General features: G+C 49.0%; 1 protein-coding gene across 1 annotated transcript in view; it reads right to left on the bottom strand.

The window, feature by feature from the left end:
- Window positions 1–2,121: 2,121 nt before the first annotated feature.
- Window positions 2,122–25,848, bottom strand: part of LOC125943648 (longicornsin-like) — a 38,377-nt gene continuing 14,650 nt past the window's right edge. Inside the window, exon 4 of the mRNA XM_049663100.1 lies at window positions 2,122–2,441. Within this exon, the coding sequence (XP_049519057.1) occupies window positions 2,275–2,441 (167 nt within the window). The 3' untranslated portion in view covers window positions 2,122–2,274. The remainder of the gene's footprint in view (window positions 2,442–25,848) is intronic.

The following is a 25,848-nucleotide window of genomic DNA, read 5'->3' on the forward strand; positions in this document are numbered from 1 at the left end:
ATAAAAATGTTTGAAACATGCCGTGCATGGTATGCCGTCCGTGGGAAGGCAAGCTTAATTGGTGACTGTTGGCTTTGTGTCTTGCTTCACTGTTGAGCAGCACTTACTGATTGCACAGTAATAACAAGCTTCGCCAAATGAATACAGATTACTGCTGCATGTACTACTCCAAGTGTTCCAAAAGCAACGAAGTTTCTGCTCCGAAATTGCTCCAAAATGCTGATGTGGCTGCTCCTTATAAACTGCTCCAGAACGACATATTTCGTGCTCCAAAAGTTTCTCCAGATCCTAAACTGGCTGGACCACCACTGATTGATGTTCTTGGTCCTTTCTCGCTATCTGCCAGCGGAAATAAGTGGAAAGCAGTCACTACGGACTACATGACAAGGTCACATGGTACAAGGTCACATGGGCTCTCTCAACCAGCTGTGCAATGGGTGTTTCCGATTTCCTCCTCGAAGATGTTATAGTTCGCCTCGGCTCTCCTTGAAAGCACCTCACAGACAATTGAGGCATGATCCGGCGTCTGACCAGCTTGTACCAATCACGCACCAACTATTTCGAACAAGTTACGACATAATACCGCGTCGTATTGAGTGCCGAATGAACGACAAACTGCCTGGAGGTCGTCATACGATGGCGGGAGCGATCGGACGGCCACATCAAAACACGGCGCAGTGCGTGTGAAGTTGCCTGCTACATAGCCGGCGGCTTCGGCGTGCCTGTTGCCCACCGGTCCAATAATCACCCCGGCCGAGGCGTTCGCATCATAGCCGCTCACAGCGGCACAATTGGCTACGATTTGTTTCTGACACGAAATAGTAACTAAAAAAATAAGTTTATGTCGAAATTGTCGTTTATGTCGCAGCACAGCGTCGCCCCCCCCTCCCTCCTTCCCATGCCCCCACGGTCGACGCTCGACGCTCGACGGAAGTCGCGTTTGCTCTCCGCCGTGCGTTCGCTCTCCGTGACAGCGCGCGCCCCTACGCGGCTTCACTCGCACATACGGCGCGCGGCGACGATTCTACCGCCATTGGACATTATACGGAACCTCACGGCGACGCCGACGGCAGAAATTCGCTTGAAGTGTCCATATAATTGCTATCGCAATAAAATTGAAATGCATAATCGACTAATCAACAAAAATTCACTAATTAAGTTTTTAACTAATTACCTGATGGCCCATATTGCAATTTACAAATTGTGCCGTAAAGTTCGCAAGGCGGATCCAATTGGAATTAATTCTCAGGATGACACCAGTTTCGAGATATTAATTCCCGAACTTTGCGGAGAAATGCATTGGCGTTCCAGTTAATTTGGGCCTCAATGCATAAAGCGATGTTTTCTCGAGAAACTAACGGGAACGCCAATGCATTTCTCCGCAAAGTTCGGGGATTAATATCTCGAAACTGGTGTCATCCCGAGAATTCGTTCCAAGTGGATCCGCCTTGCAAACTCCACGGCTAAAATTTGTAAATTCCAATAGGGACCATCAGGTAATTAGTTAAAAACTTCATTAGTGATTTTTGTTCATTCGATTCTGCATTTATATTGTGCAAGTAATGTCCGCCTCTTCGAGTATAGACCAGCTCATGAACTAGAATTGTGCTATCTGCCACAGGCAACCTTTAAGAGTTTAAGAGTTCTTGAAAATGTTCGCTGCAACACCCTGTATATATATATATATATATATATATATATATATATCAGTGAAGCAAAGCATCACAGGAGCCGGTACAGAAATAGTAGAAAAAAGAGAAGCACGTAGGAAAAACGTATAACAGGACTTTACTGACGATTCGGCCGGGGTCCAGCCGTCTTGATGAAGGCCGGATCCTTGCCGAAACGTCAGTAAAGTCGTGTTATACGTTTTCCTACGTGCTTCTATTTCTTAAACTATATATATATATATATATATATATATATATATACTGTATGCCTGCTTGCAAAGCAAGATTTGCCGTTTGCCTTCAGTTGTTAACCTGGAGTTTTGTGTTTACGCCACGAAATTTTCCGACCAACGAGAGGTATACAGCTTCGCTGTAATAATAATAGTAATAATGATAATAACATAACTTCAGTGATTGTGTCAAGACAAGAAAATAACAGAAACGGTGCCAGCGCGCACATTTTATTGGACAGGGTGCACGATCGGCACTACGCCGGTGTTCGTGCTGCACTAATGCCGTCTCTAATGAGTCGCTCTCCCTGACACAGACATTAAAAAAAAAAAAAAAACAGTGCTCCGCTGCAGGCGTAGAATGGCGGCCTCGTTCATCGCCCAAGGAAGCCCAAGCCGCCCAGGGCTCCCAGGCCACCGAAGAGGCCACCAAGGCAGCGACACCGGAAGCCCCAGCAGAAGCCCGTGCTGCCGGGGTACAACATGAAGCAGCGTTGCCGGCACAGGAACGGGTTGCCCATTATGCACGCGAAGCCACGACCTGCAAGCGCGCCACGTTGCAACGGGCTGCGTGAGCTAAAAAAAGAGCGTGGCTTTATTATTTATTAAATTCTGGGGTTCTACATGCCAAAACGACTATCCGATTCTCTAGAGGCACGTCGTAGTGGGGGACTCTGGATCAATTTAGACCACCTGGGTTTCTTTAACGTGCGCTCAATCACGGTACACGGGCGTTTTTTCTTTCTTTTTTTTCCCCATTTCACGCCCATCGAAATGCGCCCGCCGCGGCCTGGATTCGAGCCCGCGACCTCGTGCTTAATATAGCAGCGTTACGCCGAAGCCACTAAGCAACGACGATGGTTGGAACGAGTGGCCATGTTCCATCACATATTTCAACGTCCCCTCTATACTGCGAGGAACTGTTTTTATCTCCACATTTCGTCTCGTCTCGAGCAGTTAATCGTTACGAAATTGGTATTATATTATGCATGACGTAGGCTTTCTTTCGGGTGCACCTGTCACCAACACCCGAACAGTGCAATGACCTTCCTGCTGGCAATGGCCATTTTTAAGAATTCTTGAGATAACGTTGCGTCATGACGCTAATTTTACTGTACGCCTGTGTAATCTACTTTTGTACTGACGGCAACCGCTCCAATGAGCAACCTGGCCCTGTTGGCATGAAAGGCATATACTAAAATTAATGAGTCGCTCTTGATTGGTGCACCGCAAAACGCCGATATGTGAAAGCGCACGACGCCTTGAGGTTTCTTTTGGCATTTTTAATGGGCTTATATAACGTACGTGTTACTAAAACGTTTTAACCATTGGATATGCAAGACACTCACTGTTTAGAACTAAAGTGAAAGGCGTTCATCTCGGCGTAAGTTCAAGTGGTGGATGGCGACGAGTCCACAGGCCGATCAGTTCTCTTTACTTAAAATGGATAACTGGAACATTTCACAAAGGTTTTGCTATTGAATGAGCTGAATATTTACCAACAAATTCAGAGTGTGGGCAGCAGTCATTGACCCACAATGCTAACCCTCATATTGACAAATGAGCCCAACACTTGAAGCGCTTCCTCGACTCCCCAACCTTGTAAAGTAACTACCAAAATGTTCACTGACTTTACCTCCGAGTAGTGAGTGACTGTACCGGCGGACGGACCATAGCGCCACCCATCGACAAAAAAAAATAAATAAATAGAACACTGCTCTTCAGTGACAGTCATCGGTAACTGACGAAGAGTTGCTTCAGAAGTGCGAAATATGCTGATTATACGCTTCTTAGCACAGTGCTGGTTGCTCCTGTTCGTTTGTTGGAAAACGCCATAGGAATGAACCGCTTTCGAACTTCGATGTTCCGATATCACTACAACATAATTTTGTTTACCAAATTACATCCACGGCTGAAGCGTTTCGATTGTGCCGCTGGATTCTCGGTGGTACAATCAGCAAGAATGAAACTAGTCGTTCAGACAAACCTTTGTTTATGCAAGCCGGTTAATTCACCGCCACGTTCAACAGGTATTTCTTTAATCGGACGCAGGGTATTGCAGTTATCACACCGGAGAGTTTTATATTCGGAACGAGCTAATCTGTAGAAAGCATGGTGTGTTTTCTCGCGGAATTGCGCCGTGTACAGTGTCCGCGTATGCTGAACTGGGATATTTCGAATGAAGAGAACTTCACAAGATGATTGCCGTTATCTCGTCAAAATGCTGACTCTAGTAAATATCCAGCGGATTGAAACACTCTAAAAAAAAGAAAAGTGCGCATCCAGCCTCGCATTCTTGCGATGGCAACGGGCATGCATCGATTAAAACTGCAGTTTTCAATGGCTCGCATTTTACTGCCTCCCTGTTGAGGGCGAACACGCGGAGGAGGTTTCATAGACGAAAGCGTAACGGCCAGGTGTGTTGTCCTGCTTGCAGCCACGCGTTCACACGTAAACGATAACGCGGAGCACACACGGATGTAATATGTAAAGTTTCGGATTAAAAGCCGGCTACTTCCAGTGAAGTCAAAGTAGTAATAAAAACTACTGCTGCTGAAGGGGTGACTATTATTTACTCTACAGTACTTGCACTACTGCCATTTAAGATACCAGCAGCGTTTACATGAATGCTAGAGTAGCGCATCGCATTTCCTAGGGCATCACGGAAATGGCTATGCGACGGCGTTTACATGTGGTACGTTCCTTATCGTTTGAAACAAGCTGGTACCTTTTTTTTCCCGGCGTGTGCGTTTCGTGGTTGAGTGGAGGAGAGCACACTCCAGCAGCGGTCTCTCTTTTCCCCTCTCCCTCGATGCGATACGCCAGCACTAACATGCACCGCGTGAGTCGACTTACCTGTCTCGATCTACGCTCTCCTGGCGCGTTAATGCGATTCCCCTTTATAGCGCCGTATACATGGATGCGATGCTCTAGAAATGCGATGCGATGCGGCGCTTGTTGCGTTCATGTAAACGTGGCTAAGATCATTCGAGCTCTTTGGTAAAAAATGAAACAAAACTTTTAATCTACCAAAAGTCACCATGAAAACCTGAATAGACATTGAACTACCGCAATTATTTATCTTCTAGGTGCGGTCGCTTCCGTGTTTTTACCTTTTCTTGAAATCGCAGCGTAAAAAGAGGACGGACGCAGAGACGCAATGAAAACAGCACTTTCAACTTAGTTTCTAGCGTATCCTAAAAGATGAATTGAAATGGAGTTCAATTTACCGCACTGCAGGCTACGTGACTGCATGGTCCACCACAAATCGTTCCAGAGTGGCGCACGCGGAAAATTGTGAGTGCCGTAACGAGCACACACACACCATGCTCTCGAATCTCGGTAACCGTAACATGTCCAAAGAGTGAGGTTGTATTGGGGCCGGTTCCAATCCTCTTTTTGTACGACTGAACCATCCAGAACATTGTTTTGGCCTTTTTTTTTACGCATTTCGGCATGCTATAGCTGAAATTAAAACACTTGATTGGGGATTTCCACAAATCCGACAACCCTGTGCTGCAATTGGCCAACGCTAGGCTTAGGTTTAGCCTAACTCTGGATTTAAACTGGGGCAGGCTACGCTCCCTCTCATCAAGATTGCGCAGAGCGGCGAAGCTTAGGGCTTTTGATAGCGAATCAGAAACGAGACGTGGCATCGTGTTCTAAGAAAGTAGAGGGTTCGCCCAACGTGCGCCACTTATCACTGCACAAAACTTTGATGGTGTTTTTCACAGGTCGATCTGGAGCGGCCGCCGAAATCCTGGAGCGAGTGCTCCGATTTCACGAATCCGAAACTGCCAGCGGAGAGTGAATTAAAATGCTCCGCGGTGGATCATACTGGAAGTCTGCGCGCACATGTCACACAAACCGACTTCCGCTCAGTACATTTCCATTCCAACCATGGTCACTTTCCCACAGCAAGCGGAAGTGACGTATACTTCTCTTCCTATTTCCGCCCGAATCCGAGCCTCGCCAGCGGGACAAGTGAGAGTGATCGGGCGCGGAGCGCTTTGATCCGAAACGACCAATGGAAAGCGTCTAACGCGCTGCACATCGACCAATGAAATCCAGGTTCGCCGCAGCGGAGCCAAAAATCCTGCTCGAGATCGACCCGTGAAAACCACCATCAGTCAGTCCGCATCGCAGGGAGGGCCACCACAGACAGGCAGTGAAAGAGCCCTTCTCCCGGTTCTCTCTTCGGGCTGTCTTACGCGACGCGTTGCTTTCACTGTACTTCGCGCAGTTGTCGAGACACAGTATCGTAAACGGCCGCCAGAACTCCACGTGCTTGCGAATTTTGTCCTTTCTGCAGCGTTCTGTCGCTGAAATTCGAAATGCCGATCCACTGCTGTGTGCCACTGTAACGTTTTGTTTTTGTTCAGCTGCACTAAATGTTCTTAAATTGCCTGCGGCAGATAGCGATTGCTAACCCTTTACTACTCGATGAGGAGGCCATTACTTCGTGGAGTAATCAAAATGCGTAATTGAATAATCAACATAATTACGCTAATTCACTTTTTATTTAATTAATTTATGGCACATTTTCAATCTACGAATTGCACCTAGTGACTTTGCAAGACTGCAGGTAAAAACACCCTGTACCAGCAGTGCGGCTACGAGGAGAGCCGAGTGTAAGGTAGGTGATAAGTGCTCAACATTCAATGTGGACTTCTATGCACCTACATCAGGATGCGAACTCATAGCACGACCTTACCGTTCGCCTGTAATTTACACTAATTGTAGCAGTTAAGTGCAGAAGCATTGGTTCACCAGATGGTCAATATATATAAATAAATTTGTACAGCCCACACGTGGCTGTTTATCCTCTCCTCGCGCTCATCGGCTACAGCACCGTCCTAATGAGCTGCACCAATCGCGTAACGCCGTGCTAGGCACAGCAGTCACGTTTCTTGAGCCAATGATGAGATGCCGAGAAAAAACACAATAGCCACTAATTAAACTGACCCAATCGTATCGACGAATATTCTAGCGGCGCCGAGGCCGCCATGCGACCGTGCATCGCAACATCAGTACATAAGACGCCACAACAGCATGCCCTGCTTCTTCGCTCTTAGTTTGCTTTTATGAAAACCGAAACTACGTTAGACTCGACAACGAAGTTGTAGCTGCTGCAGTAAAGGCCTCCGCCATCGCCGCTTTTGCTGTGTTGCAGGCAACGACGTGATCGTGACGAAGCCGTGGAAAAAAAAAAAAATGTCGAGATCTTTCACCTGCGGTTAACTAAGTTTTCCTATCCAGGGTCATGGTATGCGCGATAACGTAAGGTGAGAACACCGCAGCAAACCTCTAAACGCGCGGTGCTCACAACCAGCTCCCACGCATATATGCTGCGCTCTTCACGATGGTGGCGGAAACCCAGTGTTGCCTTGCGTAAGCACAGGGTTGTTGGAATTTTTGAAAAAGGTGTATGTTCCCATGACAATATTGTTATGAAAAACGAACCATGGGTTAGTGCAGTAGATACAGGAAAACCGCAAAGCTAGCTGACTGATACATTCTTTGATCAGTGTTAATATTTTGATGTCACAATGGATTAAGTAGGCTTTTGTTTCTTTAAGGCAAGAATGACAGTTGCAGTTGGTTTAAACACTTCTTAAGTGTGTTAACTATGTTAATATTGTTATCACAGCCATAGTTGCAGTTCGATCCCAAATGGATAAAGTCTCGCCTGTGAGTTTGAATGAGTATGTCAAGAGCTTTGTCTCAACTAGTTTTGACTGTATTCTACCTAGAATACCTGTGAGAATTCTTTTTGTGCCTGATTGGAGTAGAATTTTGTTTACCTGTGAATGGACCGGGTGCCGTGTACTGGTGGGAACTTCTGAACAAGTGGTGCAGGAGGTCTGGTGTGTCCGTCCGTTGTCGGGTGTGAGTGCGGGTCTTTCTTTCGTGACCAAGACATCTTCGCGTGCAGATGAACTGGAATCACACTTCTAGGCGGCGGTATGGTGTGAAGTGTCAAGAAAAAAAGTAACTCATCCGGCAACAATGTGTGGGAAACAGGCGGCCGATGCGAGAGTTTCCTGCACGGTGAATAAAATCCTGCGAGGTGGTGACCTGATGAATCTGCAGGGTGCTTGAGTGGGCGCCGAGGGTTGCTCGCAGGTGTTGTGCTCAAAGAGGTTGAATGCCAGGTAAATTTGTGTAGAGTGTAAGCAAAGTATCTCAGCCTTTGCATGCGCACGAACAGCTGACTAAAGCCACTAATTGAGCATGTATTAAAAAGCAGAGTGAAAAGAAGAAGAAAGGGGAGGGGGGGTTAATAGCCTGGGAGACTACGAAATGGAATTGAGAGCTACAAAGAAAAAAAAAAAAAATCCGCAAAGGGCAAGTTATAGTCGCTTTACATTTTACAAATTTCGTCATCAAGATTTCTTTTGGGGAACACACTCGCGGGAATCAATTGATGCTTTCCGAGGCGTCTATGTACTGCTGGAAGTGAGTGCAGTTGCAAGGTTTTGAAGCCTTTAAGGTTTATCCTAGATGTGCATGTCATTGGACATTCCTTCAGGCAGTCGTCGGAATAAATCCGCTAAAAAAGGTGTTTCCCTCATCGGACAATTAATCGTTCAGTATTTGGAAAATGAGAGATTGGGGAGAAAAAGATTTATTTGGGGGAACTGTGTATGTGTATACATGTTTGCGCATGTTTGTGTGCATTGTTGTATGACTACTTTCTGTGGCTTCCTGAACTAGGGTGCAGAAATTTCTATGCGTTCAGGTTGTTTGACTGGATTCACTGTTTTTCCCGTGTTTTCTTGTGATTTCATTTTGTTTTTCATGCCACGAGAAGTATAGCCGACGCCACTTAAAAGCGCCGTCTCCTATTAAGTAACGTTCTAAAAACAAGAACAAAGGAGAAATTGGCTGGAGCGTAGCGTTCTTGAGCGACTGCTTCAAAGGACATAGTTACTTCGCAACTGAAGGAGTTCTCTGTTGACTTCTCAGTGACCTAAGCTTGTCATTATTACTATGTATTTCTGCCTTTGCAGCGATCTTGCTTGCGGAAGGTAAATGCGCCTGCTAAATGTTTCCGGGTTGACAGTGGCTCGTTCACTGCGTGATGGCGCTGTGAACTGAAAAAAAAAATGGCAGATTTGTGCATACGCGCAAGACAGTGATTGCGACAGAAGCCTATGGGCCATTAGGTGGCCCTGACGTTAACCTATAGTTTCCATGAGTAAGCTATACATGACGGTTACACGCGCGGATGTGCCTGCTGCATAAGCGCATGTACCATTTGAGGTTGAGGAGGAAGTACCTTGCGAGAGGTGCCATGTTGCACCTTTGAAGTACAGATTAGGGATGGGCGAATAGTGGATTTGGTCGAATAATTTCGAATCGAATAGTTCGTATAGTATATATCACATAATACAGTAAAACTATAGTTAATTCGAATTTCACGGGATTAAAAAAAAGATGTCCGAATTATCAGGGTATCCAGAAAACAATAAGCAAATGCTTACTAGTACGATTTTATTAGTGTAATGGATGAGCAAATCCTTTGGCTGTTTTGTACAAAAGCAGTGCGGAAGCTGCAATTCTCGTCATCTCGTGACTGATTGGCTCTCGCAGCGGCGATCGAGGCTTCGCGACTTCCTTCGCAGCACGGCCGCGGCGCGCGCCATCATTTGCGACACGCTTTGCACTACCGCGCGCACATCCCGATTATTTTTTCGCCAGTAAGCTGACCGCCAACAGATCGCACGTCCATCGCGATGTAGCTAAAGCCCCTATATATAAAAAGTAGCGCCATTCTTAGATCTTGCCGCCACCGCGCTCACCCCGGCGTTTCCTCCTCGCCGCCTCCTGTCGCCCCAGCCGCCTCCGCCCCTATTGGCCAATCCGTGTCACATGAAGCACGCTTCGCGCTTTTGTATATTTTTTTGTTTCCAGCGCGCTCCGATCGCCATTTTCGGGCCTGTGCGATGAAAGTGCTGTACGCACAAACGGATCAAAGGTGTTAGGGACAAGAACTTCGTTGTGATGGCATGCTGCTGCGCCTTAAGTTGCCGCAACCGACAAAGCGAGGGCAAAAGGCTTTTCTTGTTTACCGTCCGGCGAGCGCAAACGCTTGCTGCACACTTGGTATTTGCGCCGTCTCGCATCGTCGCGTTGCTACTTCCCAAACGGCATTATTAAGGACCAGTTACTGACTGACGAAGCAAAATCGCACCTCAGAAACGTCCCCGCAGTGCGCGATCGAAGTTTTCCGCGGATTTACTCTGGTAGCGCGTCAGCTGTCGTCTGCCACGGCAGGCCCGACGTATGCGGCGCCTCTGTCGATATCGCGCCTCGATCGCGCTGACAGCGCCGAGCGCGACAGTGGAACGGAGGAGGAGGGAAGTGGTTGGCGCTACTTTATATATATACAGGGGTTTTAGATGTAGCTGATGCTCCTCATCCTCGACAGCTTTGCACCGAGCCAAACCGAAAAAAAAAAAAAAAGCGGCAGGAATCGGGGGTTTTACGGCTTGCCGAGGGTGCCGAGAGCGACAAGGGTGACGTCACAGAGCCAATGGCAACCGGACCTCCGTCGCTTGGAGCCGGGTTATCAATCGACGATCGTCGTCTCTCGCGGTTCTGTGGGGGGATTTCTGGACGCTGCCCGATCCGAGAGCGCGCGAGATCATATCGCGCGGCCGCGCGACGAGACGCGATTGCCACGGCGGACTTCGCGGCAAGGCGCTGACGCGCGGCAACTTGCCGCTAGCGGCATGACGCGCGCGTTTTTGCCGCTAGCGTAGCCGTACCCGGCCGACGCACGCACCGAGTCTACCGTTTGCTGCAACAACTGCAGACGAAATCGCGGTCGCTATCTATGCGATCATGGATGGCCACTACGCAGCTTTTTACACTCTAAAAACAGTTGCACCCTTTGGGGGGTATTTTTGCCACAAAACAATAATCGTCATCTGACTTGCGTGGCTTTCCTTTCTTTAACGCTGTGCGCCCGGCACTTCTCGGTCACGAACGACAATGACACAGCGTTCTCGACAGGAAAGTAGCAAGTGCAGAGTTTTCAAGATAGGAAACGCAAGCAAGACAGATGACGATTATTGTTGTGTGGCAAAAATGCACCCCAAAGGGTGCAACTGTTCTTAGAGTGTAGGCACGCGGCCGACGTGCGTATTGAGTCAAAACGAAACTACTTTTTGCCGCAACCGCTGCGAAAGAAACCGCGGCAGCTATCGACGCGATGATGGGTGGCGACTATGGAATCCCGCGGCCAACGCGTTGTTATGCGCGGCGGTAACCGCAATAAAGGCACAAATAGGCACGAAGCGTTCCGTCGTTGCAGTCATTCACGTACGATTTCCGCTGCTGACTATGGCGATGCGGACTCCGCCACTTCGTTTCGGTTGTGCGCTAGCGCCGTTTCTGCTCTTCTGCGTCGAACATTTCAGGCTCTTTAATTCAAAAATGTATATAGCCTTCGAGATATGCGGTTGATGTTTGGCAGCCATGACGTGACTCATAGCCTCCGAGATGTGTACCGGCCGTCCGTGGCTTTTGGCTGCCTATTCGGAAGCGCCGAATAATTCGAAAATATCGAATACCTGAATTCGAATCGAAGCGAATAACGAATATAGGATTATTCGATCGGATATTCGACAACACCGTATATTCGCCCATCCCTAGTACAGATACTAAATGCTTCGAGCGCTGGAAAGAGGCAGAGGAGGGAAGGTGCCGCCATCTCCCTGCTTTATTTCAGGGCGTGCTCAGAGGGAGAGGGCTGTGTGCTTGTGAGAGGGGAGGGGATTCGATATCTGCCATGCCGGGAGATAGACATTCTTGATGTCGGATTAGCCTTATACCGCTGTTTTACAGATACTGTGCATGTCAACAGGAAAAGAGGTGGGCGATAGCAATAGCTGCAATAAAATGGGGAACCAGCGAACTTGTATGCTTTCAGCGGCTTCCTCGCTTGCGCTAGCTGCCACAGCGACCGAGTTTTTCTTGCAAGAAACCATGCAGTAACACACATGGCAGAGAAAATAGCATGAGCTAACGCACGCCACTACTGAAGGTGGCTTTTATTAAATGAATACAAGCTGTCACTGGCGAACATTTGGCATATAAACAAGGCTTACAGGAAGAACGCATGGTAAGAGGAGCAAGAGAAATAATGACTCTAATAACGGAGAAATTGATTAGTGATCAGTAGTAGCGGAAGATGTGACACCGTGTGTTCTCGGCCTCTGCTTACGGTTCTTTCACTTTTAATAGTGACAGTAAATAAAGCTGTCGCTGCTTTCTGGCGACTTCCTTAGGCGTCTGTGGAAGCTGGAAATGCTTCAGTTTGTTTCAACTTCCACGTTTCACACACGCCAAGGCATTTGAAAGGGACTCTTGGACGGCCCTTGGACAACACTTCTGTATCTTCCCTTGTTTTCCCTCTGCGCTATGTTGAAAAGTCGTTAGGTGTGGCTTTCGTGCAGCATACAACATTCCCATAATGCTTGGTCACTCGTACATAACTATAATAAATCATCAATACTTCTCCTTTACGGATGGCCTGTGTTGCATTATGGTGCCCATTTAGAGCAAACCTGCCAGTGCTTACTTATATATAAAAGACAAACTTACGAACACATTATGAGGCAGAAAAAGGCGAGCAGCAGTCGTGCAAAGCACCATACGATAATGGTGAGACCACGCTTCTGAAACTGCGAGGGGTGTTAATAAGTTATAAGCTCACATATAGACAACAGTCTGAAGGCATTATACGTCGTATACGAATGGCGTAATCCTTGTGCAGATATTTTAAGGGTCTTTTGGACCTCCTCGCTTAGTAGAGCTCTCTTGCCTTTTCAATGGTGGCTAGCGAGCAGAGGCATAAGTCACGGAGAGTCAGCATAACGCCCTGGTGGAAGTTTTTACAAAGGAGGTAAAAGGCTGGTAAGTATTCATAAGCGCATTTAGAATGTCGATGAGGTTGTGCGTCGGCCCGTTTCACAATATATGAACTACTTACTTGCTATCTAACTGGAGAAACCGCGGTCACGTGCGTCAGGAGAGGGCCGGCCCTGGTATCCATTTCCTCGAGTCAAAATGGATGTTGAGTGGTGGAACTTTCAAGAATACGGAGGTTAGCCTTGGGGCTAGAGCTCGATTGGTGTCCGGCTGCACTACCACAACACACTTCACTTTTATCTAATCAAGTGTAATAGGTGTCTTTTATTCCGTCTTGTTTACGTTTAATTTCCGCTTAAGTGTACGTGATGACATAGGGGCACGTTATCAGTACCACACGCTCTCTAGTGCAGCCATTCGTGGCCACTGTGGCGGGACATATTTGAAGTCGGAATACGTGAAGCATTTCGCGATTGCTGCATGCTGCATTTCGTAGAGTCCGTGCGTACCGAAGAAATGTAGCATGCGAAACCCGGTTTGCGAGTTTGGGAGGATGGGTAGCTCTCTTTAAGCAAAGCTGGGTACTAATGAAAAACAGCGCACTAGCCGATTGCCGATTTGAAGTAAAAAAGAAGCTATGCTAGAGTGTACAGGTTATAGTTTTGAAGACGACGTGCGCCCCCGGATAGGTAGCAGGATTGCCAATACAAGGAGGTTGAATCTTTGAAACACTTTCTTTTCTTTTGCCGGCGTTATGACTTTGGAAGAATGAAGTACTCAGGACTATACCTTTTCGCAAATCGGATTTAAGCGCTCGCCTGTCGATATTTTATTGTTATCCTTTGATGTGGCAGCCTGGGTCATATGCCTGGAAGTAAGTCTGAGAGCTTCTGCGTGACTACATGGGGTCACGTGGAGGTTTGCGTAACTAATCATCTTTTGTTCAAAATAATGATGTACATTTAGTTTTATTGATTGCATCGCAGCAGCACCATGTTCTAATCCTTGAGTGGTTTCGAAAAGATGGCCGGCCTATGCGAGAGCAACTGAACTGAACATGCGCCTAGGAAGAAGTACAAGGATCCACATGAGCCAGAAGAACAAATACAGATGAAGATGCGCATCACTAAATTATCCCTTCACGCAGACGCCTTCCCACATGATTCCCAACAGCTGCGCAGAGCCTTTCCCTTGTCCCCATAAAAACTTTATTCCTTAATTTTTCTTTTTCATTTACGGCTGCTTCAGAAATTGACCTTGCCGTTTTTCAGTTCTATTATACAGGCATGTTTGCAATAATTATTTCCAAATCAGGTAAAATATGAGCTCCTCCGATTTTTAAGCTGAACATTGGCCAGCTGCCACACGTGGGCACGCGCCATTGCTATTAAAATAATAAAATTGCCCGGGATCACAACAAATGCCCGAGCTTGTACAACGCGCTTGCGGCTAGTGATTTGTTCAAACCGTCATCCTTTTGCATGTAATAACCTCCTTCATATTTGGATGTTTGGGCGTCCCTTCCACTCTACCCCCTTGACACTCCACTCTCGGACGCTATTTTCGAGCACGCCGAACACCGACAAGCAGAAATTCACGTCGCAACCATTCCACGACGCTGGCGCTCTTTGCTGGAAGCATACTACAATCTTCACGGACGTGAACGGCAAGGACGTCGAAGATGGGTTTGCGTTCTATGAGCAGGTAAGCGCACACAAGAAATGGGAATACTCGATCAGGTATACTATCTCGTGGATGTGGGCAATGTTTGATACAAGAATTATGAGGTGAACTTCCGAAATTATGAGGTGAACTTTTAAAGCCTCGCTCACGAAACGTTTTAATCACAACTGCCTGCAATTTCAGAACCGAGCAGTGTTTGTGCACACGCGCCATGAACGACGCTGAAACGTTCACCTTTTAAGTTTGAGACCTTGTCCATCTGTACGAATACGTGAACGCTGCCATGCCAGAAGGGAAAAGAGATCCTGCACATCATAAATTCATTATGTTGCCTTGCAAATAACGCTGGCGAAGAAACCGCCCGGTGTTGCGGATGTTGTTGCCTTGTGCTAAGGCTGTGATGAGTTAAAGAAGCAGAGAGCCTTAAATCGGCGTACTTTCGCTCACAATGCTTCACTTCCGCCCGCGTTGCGCTGCTGAATTCGCGTTTACTTGTGAGCATGCTGATGAGAGCACTTTTTACGAGCAGCTAATTAGTGAGCATGAAACCTGGATGTATACTACTGGAGCTCTTACGGGGAGTGAGAGGCATGCTTGGAAACAAAAATTCTCTACCGGTGTAATTCACAGTATCTGTGAAGAAAATGTCATGACATCTTTGAAGGGGTATAAGTGATTATCTACAGCCTACAAGTGCGAGAGAAGTTGCTTGTTTATGTCATATTGCTGTTTGAAATACTTGAAATTCTTCAACAATAGGGATGATAAAAATTCAGCAAGAAGTTAGCTCCCACATAATTGTGCCTCACCTACACGTCTCACGTTCCACAAGAACCTGTACGGAAACATGGTTTCGAAGTCACAAGTGACGCATCTTATTACACCGCTGCCGAAGCGACTTCTGCTTATTCGTGCATTTGAGGAAGAACCTTAATTCCAACATAGCGATATTGCAGTATGAGCTCAAAGTAGCCATCAACATGAAAAGCTATGGTTACATTGCACTCTCACTCTTAGGCACTCAGTTGGAAAAAGAAGGATTGTTCGTGATCATAGATGTTGCGCATCTATGTGTCAGTTACAACTTATTTAACACCCCTGGCGCGTGGTGAACTACACAACATACAATGCGCCTTTCAGTCTGTGTAAATAGAGTGGGGGTGCAGAAAGTTCTTCGTATGTTGGCGACTTTGCACGACCCATCAAGAAAGACACTGGGACAGTCTGTGTAAATTAAGAGTACTGTGCATTTATCCAGGCAAAGGCACGACGAGCGGGCCGAGGAAGGGTTCTCCGGGTCTTACCAGTCAGCCTACAATAGGTTCCTATCGAGGCGCTTACAACAGGCCTAACTGGTGGCCACCTGTAGAACACAATCGTGGTCCTACACCTACTGGTGGGCTGTGAGTAGAACCTACCCGGGGGCCAACTACGGCGTCTACCGGTGGGCTTACAGCAGGCCCTAGAAGTTAACCGACAAAAGGACCAATCCGTGGGCCGACCGCAGCCCCAACTGGCGGCCCGACCATAGGACTAACCCGTGGGCCAACAATAGGACCGAAACGTGGACTTATTAAAGCCCCTGCCCGTGGACCGACAATAGGACGTACCCACGGGCCAACTGCAGTCCTTACTGTTGGGCCGACTATAGGACCTAACTGTGGACCGAGTGCAGCCCCTACCTGTGGGCCGACTACGGCCCCTACAGGTGAGCCGACAACAGGACCTATACGTGGGCCTACAACAGCACCTACACGTGGGCCAACTATAGCTCCAACCGGTGGTCCGACAATACGACTTACCCGTGGGCCAACAACAGGGTGTAAGTGTGGGCCGACATTAGTCCCCATTGGTGAGGGCACAAGTCCGATTCTCGGACCGACCATAGTCCCCACTGGTGGTACTATAAAAGGACGTAAGCTTGAGCCGATTGAAGACACAGTCGGGGGGCGAACAGCAGGCCCCACTGGTCCTACAAATGGGCGTAACTTCTGGCCAATAATGGCACCCATCGATGGGCGTACAACAGGCCCTACATAGGGTCCTATAATAGGACGTAATCTAGGGCCGGTAAAAGCACCCACCTGTGGGTGAACAACCGGTCCTACAGGTGGTCCTACAAGAGAGTGTAACCGTGGTCTGATAATAGGCCCCATCGGTGGGCGAAAAATATGTCCCAGAGGGGGTCCAATGCCAGGGTGCAAATGCGCACTGACAAGAGGCCCAACTTGTGGTCCTAGAAGAGGCTGTACTTGTGGTCCAGGAATAGTACCTACTGGTGGGTGGACAACGGGCCCAAAAAAGGGTCTTATAAGAGGGCGTAGCCGTGGACCTATCACAGGCCTTAGAGGAGGCCCTATGGCAGGCCTAAGCCGTGGGCTAATAATCGCTCCCATTGGTGGGCCCCCAACGGGCCGGACAAGTGGTCCTACAAGACGTAACCGTGGGCCTACCACAGGCCTTAGAGAAGGCCTATGGCAGGCCCGAGCCGTGGGCTGATAATGGGTCCTAGTGGTGGGCCCCCAAGGGGTCTCACAAGAGAGCGTAACCGTGGACCTACCATAGGCCTCAGGTGCCCTATACCATGCCCGAGCCGTGGGCTGATAATAGGTCCTATTGGTGGGCCCCCAATGGGCCCTGCAAGTGGTCCTATAACAGGGCGTAACCTTGGGCCTACCATAGGCCTTAAAGGAGGCCGTACAGCATGCCCGAGCCGTGCACTGACAATGGCTCCCATTGGTTGGTGCCCAATAGGCGCCGCTAGTGGTCCTACAAGAGGGTGTAACCGTGGGCCTACCACAGGCCTTAGAGGAGGCCTTATGGCAGGCCCGAACCGTGGACTGATAATGGGTCCTATTGGTGGGCCCCCAAGTGGTATTACAAGAGGACGTAACCGTGGGCTTACCACAGGCCTTAGAGGAGGCACTATGACAGGCCCGAACCGTGGCCTGATGATGGGTTCTATTGGTGGGCCCCTAAATGGTCTTACAAGAGGGCGTAACCGTGGGCCCACCACTGGCCTTAGAGGAGGCCCTATGGCAGGCGCGAGTCGTGGGCTGATAATGGGTGCTATTGGTGGGCCTCCAAGTGGTCTTACAAGAGGTTGTAACCGTGAGCCTACCACAGGGCTTAGAGGAAGCTTTATGACAGGCCCAAACCGTGGGCTGATAATGGGTCCTATTGGTGGGCCCCCAAGTGGTCTCAGAAGAGGGCGTAATAGTGGACCTACCACAGGCCTTAGAGGAGGCCCTATGGCAGGCCCGAACCGTGGGCTGATAATGGGTCCTATTGGTGGGCCCCCAAGTGATCTTACAAGAGGACGTAACCGTGGGCCTACCACAGGCCTTAGAGGAGGCCCTATGACAGGCCCGAACCGTGGGCTGATGATGGGTTCTATTGGTGGGCCCCTAAATGGTCTTACAGGAGGGCGTAACCGTGGGCCCACCACAGGCCTTAGAGGAGGCCCTATGGCAGGCCCGAGTCGTGGGCTGATAATGGGTGCTATTGGTGGGCCTCCAAGTGGTCTTAGAAGAGGGTGTAACCGTGGGCCTACCACAGAGCTTAGAGGAAGCTTTATGACAGGCCCGAACCGTCGGCTGATAATGGGTCCAATTGGGCCTCCAAGTGGTCTTACAAGAGGTTGTAACCGTGGGCCTACCACAGGCCTTAGAGGAGGCCCTATGACAGGCCCGAACCGTGGCCTGATGATGGGTCCTATTGGTGGACCCCTAAATGGTCTTACAAGAGGGCGTAACTGTGGGCCCACCACTGGCCTTAGAGGAGGCCCTATGGCAGGCGCGAACCGTGGGCTGATAATGGGTGCTATTGGTGGGCCTCCAAGTGGTCTTACAAGAGGTTGTAACCGTGGGCCTACCACAGGCCTTAGAGGAGGCCCTATGACAGGCCCGACCCGTGGGCTGATAATGGGTCCTATTGGTGGGCCCCCAAGTGGTGTTACAAGACGGCGTAACCGAGGGCCTACCACAGGCCTTATGGGAGGGCCTATGACAGGCCCGATCCGTTGGCTGATAATGGGTCCTGTTGGTGGGCCCCTAAGTGGTCTTACGAGAGGGTGTAATAGTGGACCTACCATAGGCCTTAGAGGAGGCCCTATGGCAGGCCCGAGCCGTGGGCTGATAATGGGTGCTATTGGTGGGCCTCCAAGTGGTCTTACAAGAGGGTGTAACCGTGGGCCTACCACAGAGCTTAGAGGAAGCTTTATAACAGGCCCGAACCCTGGGCTGATAATGGGTCCTATTGGGCCCCCAAGTGGTCTTACAAGAGGGCGTGACCGTGGGCCTACGACAGGCCTTAGAGGAGGCCCTATGACAGGCCCGACCCGTGGGTTCATAATGGGTCCTATTGGTGGGCCCCCAAGTGGTGTTACAAGACGGCGTAATCGAGGGCCTACCACAGGCCTTATAGGAGGGCCTATGACAGGCCCGATCCGTTGGCTGATAATGGGTCCTATTGGTGGGCCCCTAAGTGGTCTTACAAGAGGTTGTAATAATGGACCTACCATAGGCCTTAGAGGAGGCCCTATGGCAGGCCCGAACCGTGGGCTGATAATGGGTCCTATTGGTGGGCCCCCAAGTGGTCTTACAAGAGGACGTAACCGTGGGCGTACCACAGGCATTAGAGGAGGCCCTATGACAGGCCCGAGCCGTGGGCCTATGATGGGTCCTATTGGTGGGCCCCTAAGTGGTCTTACAAGAGGGTGTAATGGTGAACCTACCATAGGCCTTAGAGGAGGCCCTATGGCAGGCCCGAACCGTGGGCTGATAATCGGTCCTATTGGTGGGCCTCCAAGTGGTCTTACAAGAGGGCGTAACCGAGGGCCTACCACAGGCCTTATAGGAGGCCCTATGACAGGCCCGAGCCGTTGGCTGATAATGGGTCCTATTGGTGGGCCCCTAAGTGGTCTTACAAGAGGTTGTAATAGTGGACCTACCATAGGCCTTAGAGGAGGCCCTATGGCAGGCCCGAACCGTGGGCTGATAATGGGTCCTATTGGTGGGCCCCCAAGTGGTCTTACAAGAGGACGTAACCGTGGGCGTACCACAGGCCTTAGAGGAGGCCCTATGACAGGCCCGAACCGTGGACTGATAATGGGCCCTATTGGTGGGCCCCCAAGTGGTCTTACAAGAGGGCGTAACCATGGGCCTACCACAGGCCTTAGAGGAGGCCCTATGACAGGCCCGAGTCGTGGGCCTATGATGGGTCCTATTGGTGGGCCCCTAAATGGTCTTACAAGAGGGTGTAATAGTGGACCTACCATAGGCCTTCGAGGCGGCCCTATGGCAGGCCCGAACCGTGGGCTGATCACGGCTCCCATTGGTGGGCCCACAACAGGTCCTATTCGAGGACCGATGATGGCGCTAACCGGCAAGTTAAGAGGTCCCACAGGGGGTCGTACAAATGGTAGTAACTGTAGTCCGACCATAGGACTGCCAAATGGCCCTACCACAGGGCCTAACCGTGGGCCAATTATAGAGCCCATGAGTGGACCCACAACAGATCCCATTCGCGGACCAATAAGAGCCCCCACCGGTGGACCGACAACACGCCCCAGAGGTGGCCGTAGAAGAGGCTGCAACCGTGGTCGCACAATAGCCCTCAGATGTGGTCCTATAGCCGGCCCAAACCGCGGGCTAATAATGGCTCCCATCACTGGTCCTAGTCGGGGGCCAAATATAGTCCCTAAAGGTGGACGCACAGCAGGCCCCAAAGGTGGCCCTACTAGAGGCCCTAAACGTGGGCCGAATACAGCTCCCATTGGTGGGCGCACGACTGGTCCTACCCGCGAGCCGACCACGGATGGTCCTACAACAGACCCTAACCGTGGACCGATGAGAGCCCCTGTCAGGGGCGTGAAAACAGGTCCAATGCGTGGACCGACTACAGCCCCTAGTGGTGGACCAGCAGCCCCTACCGGAAGACCGACCGCTGGTCCGAAGGGCCCGACTTGCGGCACTAATCTGGGCCGCATAATACCCGCTGGGCCTGGCACAGGAATGCCCGTCTCGCACATGCAGCGGCCGCCCTGGCAGTAACCCAGGGTCCCCGGGTTTATCCGAGAGCAACGCAACCGGCACCGCATCAGGTTCCCCATGAGGCAGCCGAAGTCGCGTCCTGCGCACGTGGTCGCCGAAACACCCACCGTTGTCAGCGCGAGTTCCTCGGTATGCTGTTTCAAGGAGCGCCGACTCCAAGCACGTCTGGCGCTGCCAGGCTCGAGGCAAAGCTCCACGGCTTGAAGACTAAGCAGAGTGCTTGCGCACTCAGCTGAGTCAGTCAGCGCGATTACGTTGAGGTAAATAATTTGCAAATAAGGGCCGCTACATTTACTTGGATATGTTCAATAAACTGTGCTCGTTACTTCTGTATAACTGGCCATTGAATTGCTACTAAAGCTATGCAGCGTTTACGCATGGTTTCAGCCAAGCTTTCGTGAAGTAATTATAAGATGGTGATCGTTTTTTTTTTGTGTCTAGGTGTACACCACTGGAAAAGCTTGTTGTACGCGGGCCTAGCGAGGCGTCGACCTTGGACTTGTGGATCGCGAGCGTAGCTTAGTGCGATTAGTTATTTGTAGAGATGAATCTTCGAGATTAGATTTGTTTACGTAGATTACTTACGTAGAGATTAGAACACGTTACAAAATTAGAACATATTACGCAAATGTGCTAATATTAAGTCTCCTAACGAATTATTTCTGCAAGACTTGGTGCTCGCCGAGTTGTCCTACAGCCTAACAAACACACTATTATTTATAGCGTGTCAATACAAGTTTATGTTTAGCTGTCATCCTGTCAGTATGCGTTGTCTTAAATTTAGGCTAAAATCTAAGCATTATAAGTTACCTCTAACTGGCACTTTGTGGACCTTGTTGTGGTACCACCATTTTTTGGAAATCCCTGCGTTCCTTGTCCCGGAATGAAACAAGCTTACACGCGTGTGAAAATGTTTCTCGCGCCACTTGGTAGTGACTTTTCGCGGCATTCTTCCGCGACAGTTGCTACAGCACGCGAACACCAGCGCGTAGAAAACTCTGCAAGCACGGGCTTTCGGACGGCGTCGTACACCGTGTGTAGAATAAAAAAAAATCGATGTCATGTTATGCTCGACCAGGCTGACAGTTCCAACACGCGCCGCCCCGTTGTCGCTACCAGGTTTGGATCCAGACTTAAGGCCAAGTCGTTGTTAGTTATGACTATTTCGCCAACTTAAAAAGAAATAAAAGAGTGTCCGTGGGCAGTACATAAACAGGCCCTGCAAGACTTTAAGCAGCGTTAAGGGCCCCGTGTCGCAGAAAATCAGGCGCCGGCGTCCGCGGCTGGGAAAATAATACCGAGTCACCCCGACCACGCAGGCTTTACGCGTGGCGCAGAGTTATTAGTGAACTAATTGAATTTCTCAATGTAAAATCCGTCAGGAAACTTGTGAAGTACGACTAAACCACAACCACAACCTGCATGATAGCGTCGAATTGTAATTTGAATGTAGGAGAAAACATAATTCTGTTACGAGGAAACTCAAACACAAACCCCTTTTTCCAGGATTTATACCATACAACAGCAGCACGCCCGGGTATACTACTTGCAAAAACATCATCCAGATGGCGTTCGCCACCTAGGCAGGTCAAACTGGGACTTAGCCTGCCTTACGCGTTTTGGACACGTGAGCGCCTCGGGGCAACAGCAAACAATTACGAAAAAGCTCCTAGGGCCTTTCACATTTTGATATAAGATGGCTTATATTACCTCTGTAAGAATGTCTTCCAAGCAATGTATTTGTGTTTAAAAGTGAAGCCGACTGTAAGGGGATCGGCGTAAGCTTCGTCTTTGTAAGCTGGCTTTCCCACTTTGTGTGTTGCAGTGAAGCCTACTCATAAAGAAAAAAAGTCGCAGCTTCGCCCGAAAGGCGAAGCATCGATTGCGACAGCAAATTAGTGGATAGGTATACAAAGTAAGGAAGTAGTTTTATCGGCCGTATAAACTTGTAAGCATAGACACGCCAAATTAACAAGCATGGATGTCACGCGCGCACAAGCAAACGTGAATGCATCTCGCTGTGAAATCGCTGGACTGAGTCAGTGCAGCAGCAGGAGCAGACTCCACCCCTGCCGCAGATGTCTTCCAAGATACAGCTGCGCCGTCGATACAGCGCGATACAGCTGCGCATGCTTTCACTCGCACATACAGCGTACGGCGCGCGGCGCCGATTTTATAGCCCGTGGACTGCCACTTCGCCCCTGGCAGAAATTCGCCATGTGTTCATATAATTGCTATCGCAATACAATGAGCTTCTAAAATAAGACGAGAAAATGAGCTCCTAAAAATATGCAACAGATGGCGGAACTACCTCGGAGTGCGCCAACTTAGTGTCACTGCTCACACCTACTGGAGATAGCGGAGAACGCACGGGTACGTCAGTGGCATGCTGGGATAGAAACGCGAAAACGTACAGGTACGTCAGTGACGCTGAAATGTTTATGAAAGCTTAATCATAGCATACGCATTTAATTTTCTTGACCTGCTTGTGAACGTGCGACGCTGAAATTTTATGCGGTGAACTGTCAAATGAACACCCTCGTTGTGTAGCAGATTGATGATGCGTGGTAATACTTGTGGATGAAAAGGTTTTGCTGGCTTCTGACTTCGCCCGGAACTTTCTTTCGATTGCTGTGCCGCAGTAGAGTGTCCACATACATGAATGCTACATTAACATTTGAAGACTCCAGAGAGCTTAATAGGGTCTGGGCGCGAGCTAGTTGGTACGATAGCTTCAGGGAGAAGCAGTGCTAGAGACGAACGGACGAGAGAAGAACACAAGGACAGCGCTCGTCCTTGTTCTCTTCAATCGTCCGTCTGTCTTTTGCGCTGTTTCTACGGAGAGCTACGTAGCTTGTGCACGACAAACAATCATTCGCTAACAGCCCACATATTCTATCAGTGTGTGCACTTTTACCCTCTTCGCTCTGTTTCTGAAGTAGAAAATGGTTGACTGTGGCCTTTTTTACTAAGTACGGCTTTAATTCTGAAAGGTCTCTACGAGCCGCACTTTTGGTATATGAATGAATCTGAGGAGGCCGTATTGGCGCAATTAAGTGACACAGGGGCCCACGTTATCTTGGGGAGACCATAGGTGCCACCGTCCAGTTTCGACGACGATAGAAAATAATTGCTGCACATGAAGGTTAATAGCCTCCAATAATATACAAGTATATTAAGAGCACAGGTGTACCGCTGAGAGTTATTTTTCGCACCTGCCTGAAAGTTATGTGCTTCAAGTGGGCACTCACCAGAACTCATTCTGCATTTCAACTCGCCTCCTTCAGCCGAAAAAAAAATCTCAGCATAAGCACCCTAAAAAATTAGGAGTGTAATCTGGGCTTGTCCGATTGCATTCATGGTAAAAAACAAAACTCAGTGCTCGTGTCGTGCAGCCCTCTCTGCGGTCCTTTGTCATGCCGCTGAGTTTTGTTTGCTGATGGCAACCTTTACTATCGCGACCTGGATCACGCAAGTGTAAGAGGCGGGCTTATACATGGTTTTATTGGATGCATCCGAGTGCTGCTCTCAGGTTATGTGCTCGTAGAGAACGGTAACGGGAAAGCCATGAATAGATGTTCGTTCATGTAGGCGGGCTTTGTGATTTCTCGCTGTTTTTTTTCTGTTCTTTCAATCGCTGAAGTCCACAAGAGTACTTGCAATATGCAGTTCCACGGAATCGTTCCCGCTATGAAGGCGCACAAGCGGTCCGCATCGGTTGGACTCGCCCGCAGAAGGGCTGCTGATGTGGGCCGCCGATATGGGCCGTGATTTTGTAGCGATGGCTAGTCTTATCCATGGAATCAGCTGACTATGAACAGGGGATGATAAAAGTGGCATGTAATCGAGCGAAAGGCACCGTTACAGTATGCTAGCCAGTGTTCCCCTTCCTTTTTTTTTTCTTGCGTTGTTCTCCTGCGTCTGTTGCAACCAAGTATCGAAAAAAAAAAAAAAGAGTGGTGTTGTCGGTGCTATTGTGCTTAGTATGAGTTACAACAGGCCTTCCCGTTGTAGCTTATATTGAGCGCAATAGTACTCTTTTTTTTTCGCCAACCAAATCGAGAAACGTGAACCCCTAACTCCGTCTTACGTGAATGAGTACCTGCTCCACTGAACACATGCATATAAGGGGACCAATATGCAGAAAATGCAGACGCGCGGTTAGAAACAGAGCCAAGACAGAGCCGACGGCAGTGCGAAAGCGGAAGGAAAAGTGTGCGCCGAATTGTAAACATGCTGATCATCGACGCTCGTCGCGATGGACGTTGTGGACGACACTGACAACGACGCATTGGCTCACGATACTCGGGCTCGATTTCAGCGATTTAAGCTTAGATGAGCGTGACATGTAAAGCCCCTGAAACTTGCTGCTGAGGGCTTGCACTGCCGGCGTCGTTGCGTACTACGACGGCAGGCCTCGACACCGGCTGTTCCGAGCGCGAAAGCAGCGAGGACTCCAGCAGTACGACGTCGGGCGACGAATCTGGTCACCACCTTGACGTGCCGTCGCACAGGACCATTGGGGATCCCGTGACATCACATGGACGTGGCATTCATTGCTGTTTGCAATTTCAAGTGCCAGTTTAGCGAGCCAGTAACACCAGCGCAATACTACGCGATAAGAGAACTACTGAAACTCGGAAGCGCGCGGCGCTTAGTCGAGCGAAAACGAAACCTTTACACCACTCATGTCGTTATCAAGGGTAAGGCCAAAAAACTTTTTTTTTTCTAACAATCTAGTAGAAGTAGACACGTAGCATTTTCTTCCGTCTTGTAATCCAACGAAATGATCTTTTTAATCCGAGTGGTTGAGTACTAGTGGCGTAGTTTTTTTTTTTTTTTTTTTTTGAGGAGTGCCTTCGTCATCGGGTAAGTACCTGAATGTCTCTGGGGAGTCTCTTATCGTGTCCTGCATTTACCTCAATTTCTCGATTACTAAAGCTGTGTTCGCGATTATATTGACGCCTTAGACGTTCTAGATCATTACTCTATCACTTTAGCTAGACTTTTTATTTGCCTTTAGCATTCCTTTAAAGTGATGCGCTAGGTGGGAACCTGTCCTATTCGTCATGTACAGGACGTGCTAGCGCGATGTATATGTGATATATTGGTTAGGTTGGCCAACGATAACCTTACCACTGCTCAGCGCAAGTTAAATAATGGCAGCGCCAAAGCATCGCAAGATACCGTCTTTTCTCGCTTTTTTTATGCGGGGTCTGCATTGCTATTTTCATAAAGCGGCTGCGAACTTTCAATAACTTGCGGAGAAAAAACAAACAAAAACATGCAACAATTGGAACATGACGCTTCAGACAATGAGAGGAGGAGATA

The sequence above is a fragment of the Dermacentor silvarum genome, chromosome 2 (genome assembly GCF_013339745.2).
Source record: "Dermacentor silvarum isolate Dsil-2018 chromosome 2, BIME_Dsil_1.4, whole genome shotgun sequence".
NCBI classification, from domain to species: domain Eukaryota; kingdom Metazoa; phylum Arthropoda; class Arachnida; order Ixodida; family Ixodidae; genus Dermacentor; species Dermacentor silvarum.